The following is an 8,409-nucleotide window of genomic DNA, read 5'->3' on the forward strand; positions in this document are numbered from 1 at the left end:
GAATCTTTTTCATGGTAACACTGAAACGACCCCACAGACCAAATCATTACATTAAGTCAGTAATTGTGGCATCATTGTGCAATGGAATACACAGAATCATTCATAAAAAGGAATGAAACACTGAACATGGATCAATGACCATGAAAATATGATGTTAAGTGAAAGAATTCAGCCATGAAAAGCCACATGATATAGATTCCATCAATATGGACTATGCAGAATAGGCAAATCCACGGGGACAGCAGACTCATCATTTCCAGGCACTGGGAAGAGGGGTGAATGGGGTGTGAATACTGATCTGAATGGGGTTTCCTTTAGGGGTGACTAAACTGTCATGAAATGAACAATGATGATGGTTGTATCACATTGTGAACATAATAAATATCACTGATAGTAAATACCGTAGTACATGTGCTATGACAACTTTGAACAGAATGAGGCTATAGAAGAGTTAAATAGCAGTATTAACATATCCACATAACTTCTATACATATAAAAGTACAACCACCCAATACAAATACTCCCTATCATAAACGATGTCCATATCTCTGTGACAGGTGTAGGTGACATCAAGAGGAAGGCATGTCCAGACCTTTACTATCTCTCTGAGGGTGTTCGGACCTCGTCAGGTGGATGCCAATAGCCTCCCTCAGTCTCTTGCTTAGTGTTAGGTTTTCCAGATGCACCCTACAGCATCAGGAGCTTAAAGCCTGAGGCTCTGAGCTTGGGGTTCCAGGCCTGAAGGTTGACCCAAAACCCTAAGTCTGGAGTCTGTGGCCTGCATGAAGGACTTGTAGTTTAGGTTCTAGGTCATGCAACCTGATGACAGGGGAAAGTTGCAGGAGCCTCAAGCTCAAAAGCTCAGACCAAGAGGAAGATCAGCCAGGACAGTGCATCTGTCCAGGGAGCTGGTGCTGCCACCAGGAAGAGGAGCCTGGGGACGGAGTGAAGGCAACACGGGACAGCCTGGGATGCCTACATGGACCTGGCCAGGGGTGCCACAGGGCCAGGGCAACCATGCTTTCTGGACAAAAGAAGAAGTACATATCGTCAGGAGAAACTCATTCACAATCCTGATACAGGTGCTCACACTGCCAGAAAGCCAAAAATGAGTTGATGCAGGAGCAGGAAAATCATCAGGGCTGCATGTGAGCAGAATAATTGGCAGATTTGGGGCTCTAGAATGATCAAGAGAGGAACTGTTGTATTCAGAATAAACCACAGCTACAGTGGGCAACTGTTAAAGACAGAAAATGGACATTAAGGATTCATCACACACACACAGTTGCACGGTTTTGTGTACATTGTGATTGGCAAAGCCAAAGTGAGAGAAGAAAACAGAGAGAATTAGAGGAGTGTGAACAAAGTTGATCTAGAATTCAGAAGATGCTTTCAAGAATGAGCAGAAAATCTAAATTAAAGAGAAAACATTACATTTAAATTAAAAATATCATTGTAAAACTCTGATTTTAAACTCTCAAAAAGCAAAAAGACACAAGGACAAAGCTGAAAAGAATATCGGTGAAAAGTAAAATGTGCGACAAGAAAATACTCAGAGACAGACAGAGAGAGAGAAAGAGAGGGAGAGAGAAGCAGAAACTACATAGGATTTGTGGAGACACTTGGAAAGCAGAAAGAGGGAGACACGGAGACCCCAGGGACAGAGGACAAATAAATCACACCACCTTTGATCTGTGACTCATCAAAAACATGATTCATGTTTTCTTCAGGGACAGTCGAGGACTTCAAAGTGGCTTTTTCTAAAATGGATGACTCCTCACTCGGGCCTCCAGCAGCTCAATGGGTAACAAAAAGGAAGCAAAGCTCAATCTTTGCTTTGTGAGACTCTGAGTCACGCCCTTCTCACTGTGCATACAGGCACATCCCTCAGTCAGGGAACAGCTGTTGAAAAGCTAACACAACAAGGTTTCTTAGCCCTAAATCTACCCAGTTTAGCTCATAGCCCTTGAAGACCCAGCACAACAGCAGAAGACATTTTCCAGGATGTCAAATATGCTGAGAAAATCTCCAGGCCCCTAAAGTTAAGGTCACCTTGGTTAACAGCCTCCTCTGACTGGAACCACCCCAAGAGAAGACAGTCATCCTATACAAATCAAACTGTCCCTCAGGTCACAAGACTTCAGCCTGACTGAAGAAGCCATGATTGAGATCAGCATCAGCAGGACCCCAGCCCGTAGCACCCCCATGTGCCAGGATGGGCTGCTCTTCAGACATGCAGCCACTGCCCTTAATCCAGTGGAAGCCTCTGCCCTGACTGCTCCTACTGTCCTTTGTCAGAGGACCCACTTGATGTTTGTCAGTGCCTCAAGCTAATGCCCTGACCATCTTCTCTCACTCATGACTAAAGCCCTTACCCGGACATTCATGCTGTTGTTTTCTATTTTCATCATCACCACAGCAAGGACCCACTCCAGCAGGTACCAGAGGGTGGAGCTAACAGCCCTGCAAAGGGAAGAATCCAGAGAGGAAAACAGTGCTGAGACCCAGGGTAAAACTGCAGGGAAATGTGACCATAGGAGCCTAATATATGTGGAGTATGATAATAAAGGTCCTCGGCTACACATATAGTAGAGCATGGGATCCCAACACAAACAGAAGATATTAAATGAAAATTAGGGAAAAATCTTCATCTCCTCATAGCTTGCGGGTAAGGCTGGTGCCTGTCATCTCATGCTGTCCCATTATCTCTAAAGCAAGTCCTCACACTGAGCATTGACAACAGGAGCATATTTGAACAATGAGGAGACTCTCAGAGAGCACAGCAAGATGGGCCATGGTGAGGACCCCGGCCCTTCCCTGACCACTGGAGGGGACAGAGCTGCAGATGGAGTCAGAAGCCAGCTGGGCCCAGGTGATAGGGTCTCAGAAGACACTCAGGGTCCCAGCGGGCTAAAGACCCAGCCCAGCTGTGTGGGGACTCGAGATCCAGCCTGTGCAGTGACCCTCCTGGCCTCATCCTGGAACTCATCACTGGGCTCTCAGTTGTAACTTTTCACCTACCCTTTATTAAATAATACACCAGAAAGTGCAGCGTCTCCCCACATTCTGTGAGCCAGGCTAACAGATGCCTGGGCCTGGGATGGACAAACAGATTGATGGTTGGTGGGTCAGAAGGGCAGGTGACAATGGGGGCTTGTGATTGGCTTGTGAGGCTGGGCCGGTGTTGAGTCCCTGAACCCTCAGCCTGAGGGACCTGGGTCACATCCTTCACAGTGCACTCCGCTTCTAACTCTCCGTTGAGCTCGGACTGAGTTGAGCTACATGGAGCTGAGGAGGGGCTGGGTGGGTGTGTGAGACATGGCTGAGGCTAGGAGCCCTGCACACTTGCACATGGTTTTAGAGGAGAAAGAAAATGACCCAGGGAGACATCAGGCAAAAGGAATAGCTAGCTCACAGACTAAGGCTGGTACCAACCTGCCTGGGATGTTCAAAAATTTGGGATTTGGTGTGGCTGGAATTGGGTAGTGTGTGTCACACCAGGCCTGATAGATGCCTAGGACAGAAAAATACACTCCCTGTGGTGCTTCATGCCTGTAAGCCCAGTGCACTGGGAACCTGAGGCAGGAGGATCTCAAGTTTGAGCCCAGCATGGGCTACTTGACAAAGTAATGAGACTCTGATTCAAAATAAAATTTAAGAAACATGCTTTGGGGTGCTGCTCAGTGAGAAGATGCTGAACTCAATCCAGGGCACAGATTGTCTTGATTCCATGTACATTTGCCTAATTTAATGTAGATTTAATATACAAGAAAGAGCCTCAAAGGCAAAGAATCCAAATCAGAAGGTCCATGAGATGAGAAGCAAACAGTAGCAAAGAGCAGTGAATTGGGGGCTTCAGAACTGAGAGACAGGTTGAGACACTGGCCAGAGGTGGTTGCTTCTTTCATGGCCTGAACGCACATTCCTCTCCTTCCTCACGGCCCAGAGCCCTGCTCCCTCTGCCCTGATCTGATTAGAATCAGGGAAGCCGCAGGTCATGTGTCCAGAGAAGTGACGGGTGACTCTAACATTTCCACCTTCTGTCTCTAATGTTCCAGGAGCCCCAAGGCAGGTCAACCTCCATCCCAATCCTTATAAGACCTACCAAGGCTGAGAGTCAGCAGCCCACAGATCACAGCCCCACACGGGACAGCAGAGCCCTGAGCCCCAGCAGCTGAAGCCAGGTGAACAACCCTGCGTTCTCCCAGCACAAGGCTTGCTCTGTGCTTCCCGCCCTTTGAGTTCCTGCCTCTTTCTTGTCTCTATCCTGCTGGGTGTGTGTTTCCTTCTCCCCCTTAGAGCATCGCTTTGACTCAGTGTACAGCGAGGGCTTTGCGATCCTCCTGCCTCCGGAGCACTGGGATTACAGTCAGTGCCACCGTGCGCGGTCCCAGGGAGGTTTTAAGAGCACAGACTCTAGTGCCCTCTCCACTGGTTACTCAGCCTGTCTGTCTCTGCACCCTCCATGGAATGGGGACAATATCAGGACCTGGCACCTGAGATGGCTGTGAAACTGAGTCACGGTGGGTCTCCTGCTAGTGCGATGCCTGGCACAGGGCTGTGCCTGAATCTGTGCACTGAGAGCACCTTGATTTCCATCTCAGTCTCCTTCAGCTTCATGACCTGAGACTTCTGTGTCTGGGCCCCAGCTTCCCTGCTCCAGGGTTCAGCCTCAGTCTTGGCGTCTCTGTCTCTGTCCCTGTCCCTAACTGCCCCTCATTCCTCAGTCTCCCTGCCGCCTCTGTCCTCACAGGCACAGCTCACACTGTCTTCTCCCAGGACCTGGACAATGAATGGGCCTTTTGGCTGTCCCTATGGTCAGACCGAGGGGGGTGTTGCAGCAGCTGGCACAGGGTGTAAAACACTGTGGAGTACACTGTGCAGGGCCCAGCACAAAGGCTTACCATCCTGGGTCCACCCCAGCAGAGGATGGATAAATATCAGCAAGCCAGAGGGTGAGAAACTCTGCCCTATGGGACTGTTCCTCGGGCAGGATCTCGGAGTCCAGGCTGGACAGGGTCCTTTCTAGCTGCTCCTGGAATTGTAGGGGAGGCCTCAGACTCAGCAGGTCTCCTCCACAGGTGCTGACATGGGGACCACAGCAGAAGCCCTCTGGCTCTGTTTCCTGGGATGCATCATCCACACAGCTGCAGGTATCAGTTCGGGATGCATGTGAGCCTATGTGCACCCAAAATGTGTAATGCTTCCCTGTCCATAGGGTCCCTGGGGGTCTTCATGGCACCACGGTAGACATAGCTTGTGGAGAGACAGTGACTGGATTCAGAACCCAACTATGCTACTTCTTACCTGGGCAAAGTCCTGATGTCTGTGCGCCTCAGTATGCCCACCTCCCACAGTAATCTAAAAGTGGGTGTGATACTATAGTATAAACCCACATCCTCCCCAGACTCTGGCCCATAGGGGAGTGTCCAGATGTTAGCTGTAATTAGCAGAGGGATGGCACTGTGCATGGGCCTCCTGCCCGAGCTGGCAGAGCAGGTGGCAGCTGCTTCCCTCCCTGTGGAGGTCACCGCTCCTGAGCTCCCGGGGAAGGTGGCCCTGCAGAGGGCTGGGGTCCAGGCAGGGTAAGAAGTGTTCCCCGAGGGACTGTCCTCTGTGCCAGGTTGTCCACTCTGTGTGTCCAGCAGACAGAATCCGAGGTGCAGTGGCCTCTGTCTTGTGCTTGGCACAAAGACCCCTCCTGGGGAAGAGTGCCTGTGTGGTGACACTAGGTCTATGCCCCTGGGGTGGTGGAGCACAGCATGAAGCCTCAGGCTCAGAGGAAGGGTCTGACCTTGGAACTGCCCTGCTTGAGCCCCAGAGGTGGAGCCCAGACCTTGTCCCTGCTTGTCCCTCCTGATATAACTTGTGCTTTCGTAACCCTGATCCTCCCATCCCCTGCCGGATCCATTACCGGATCCCACCAGACCCCACCCACCCACTGGGTCCGCTGTGTGCTCATCCTGCCCGCAGAAGCTGAGATTCCTCACAACGTAAACACCAGTCACTTCCAAGATGAGCTGCACCTGGTCAGCAAACGCATCTCTGGTGGCTCTGATTGCATTCCACACTCTCAGCCCTGGCAGGTGGCCCTGTTCTACAATGGCTCTTTGCAATGCTCTGGAGTCCTGGTGCATCGAAAGTGGGTGCTGTCAGCTGCACACTGCTGGAGGAGGTGAGGGGGTGCAGAGGGTGGTGACTGCGGGGGTTGGGTAGGAGGGGGCTAGACCAGGTATGCTGGGGCAGGTCTTCTCTTGGATGGGGCACTGTGGCCAGGGCTTAAGGTCTGACATTGCACTGCAGTGAGGGGCAGGGCCTAGGCTCAGTTTGAGCAGACAGGGCAAGTCTCGGCCAGGGTGGGTTCCAACACTGCAGAGGGGCTGGGCCAGGGAGTGAACCCCAGCACCAGAGGCTGGACTTGGCCAGGAATGACAATTTGAAGCACTAGGCCTGGAGCAAGGCTGGAGTTATAGTCCATGGAAGGCCTGGCTGGGGATCCACTTCCCCAGGCTGGAGGAACATTCACATCGCTTTGCTGAGTCTGAAGGATCCCGCATGTGGGAAGAGAAACCACGCAGGACCCTGGGGTTGACCCAGGTATGAAAGTGCAGAGGAGGAAACGGCTTGAGACGGGTGGGCTTGGATCTCAGTTCAGCCTCTAGGAGCCAGGTGGTATGGACAAGTGCCCTGGGGCAAGGCGAGGGAGACAAGTGAGGACAGAGCCAGGTGGATGGGGACTGAGGTATGCATTTGGCTGCAGGGCACGGTATAGAGAGAGACGAGGCAAAAGCTTATATCTGGAGAAATATGTTAATGTCTTATTTTAAACAAATTAATACAATGCAAACATCCATGATGAACAAAATATCCACATTTGAAATAAACAGGATCCTGCGGGTGTGGGGCTAGGGCGAGGGCAAGGTGCACCTCAAATGCTGTCTTCCCTCAATTTCTAGTATTTTGTGCATCGTGGAGTTTTCGCATTAATTTTGCATTTAAAAATATTATACTGAAATACTATTCATCTTTCTTTTTCTGCATTCGTGCCTCCCTCAATTAACACCTTAGACAATGCTTCTCTTACCCCAACACTAATTGTTGGGATCTGGGGTGAAGCTGGGAGTGGGGATCAGGATGGGATTTGAACGCAGTCAAAGTAGGGATGAGGCTGGCACCGGGGATGGGTCTGGGCGGGGTGGAAGTTGGAATGGGAATGGGGATGGAACTTATCACGTTAAAAAAAAACCTTAGTTTTTGCAGGTTGATCAGGCCCGCAATCTCCCAAGCAAGTGGTCGGAGAAGTCTTAGATAAATGAGATAACTGAAATGATTTCAGGGCCCCAGGAGGGTCTAACTCTCTTACAGCTTAGATATTCTCTGGGTTTAGACAAAGACTTCTCTGGGCAGCCCGAATTTATTTGGTTTTCAAACAAGGGAGGAAGACACTCAGGACCTTGGGAGAATGTTCCCAATTGTAAATTATGTGAATCAGGAGAAGTAATTTATGTTTAGGTTAGTATTTATTGTAGGAGTGTGGAGCCTGCAGCTGCAGTCTCCTTGTAGTTAATTGGGGTTGGAGCCAAACGTCCTCAGCTGTGGCCTTATCTTGTCCTTTGAGGTATCACAGCTTCACAGGTCAATACAGGGCTCAGGGTGACCACTGACTCATAGAGGTTTACTTACTATGAGTCCACTGCCCATCCCCAGACAGGGTGCCAAAGCTTCAAACAACTCACAAGTAAACATGGAAAGCTGAGTGGTTAATATTAAATCCTGCTCAGAGCCATTTTCTAGTGGTCTCCAAAAGGACCGACATTGAGGATGAGTCGGGGGAGAGGCTAGTATTGGATTTGGGTCTGCAGTGGAGTTTGGCCTGAAGAAAGGATTTGTTACTATGGTACTGACTTTCATTGCCCTCAGCTCCTACACCATTGGGCTGGGCCTGCACAGAGTTGACGATTGGAATGAAACAGGCAGCCAGATGATTGAGGCCAATTTCTCCGTGCAGCATCCAAAATACGTCGCACCTTCAAAAGACAATGATGTCATGCTCATCAAGTTGAGCAAACCAGTTGAGCAATCAGACACCATTCGGACCATCCGAATTGCCACCAAATGTCCAGAAACTGGAGCCATGTGCTCGGTTTCTGGCTGGGGGCGGACATTGAGAGGTGAGTTTTGGTGTCCCTATCTCTGGGCTCACAGATACCTGTGGCTGTCTCTGCCCAGGAGTGTTTCTCACCCTGTGTCCTTACTTTTAGGCCATTTTTCTGACACTCTGCAGTGTGCGCTTATTCCTGTGGTATCAGAGCAGTCCTGCAGAGCAGCATATGAGGAGTTCTATCATGAGAGTATGTTCTGTGCTGGTGGTAAGGGCCACAAGGACTCTTGTCCGGTAAGAGACTGGGA

General features: G+C 50.2%; 1 protein-coding gene across 1 annotated transcript in view; it reads left to right on the plus strand.

The window, feature by feature from the left end:
• Window positions 1–8,409, plus strand: part of LOC102015573 (transmembrane protease serine 9-like) — a 30,312-nt gene that overhangs the window by 18,075 nt on the left and 3,828 nt on the right. Inside the window, exons 4-6 of the mRNA XM_005412968.2 lie at window positions 5,733–6,175; window positions 7,921–8,171; window positions 8,262–8,395. Coding sequence (XP_005413025.2) covers window positions 5,733–6,175; window positions 7,921–8,171; window positions 8,262–8,395 — 828 coding nt within the window. The remainder of the gene's footprint in view (window positions 1–5,732; window positions 6,176–7,920; window positions 8,172–8,261; window positions 8,396–8,409) is intronic.

Source organism: Chinchilla lanigera, unplaced genomic scaffold, assembly GCF_000276665.1.
Source record: "Chinchilla lanigera isolate Chin_1 unplaced genomic scaffold, ChiLan1.0 scaffold00158, whole genome shotgun sequence".
NCBI classification, from domain to species: domain Eukaryota; kingdom Metazoa; phylum Chordata; class Mammalia; order Rodentia; family Chinchillidae; genus Chinchilla; species Chinchilla lanigera.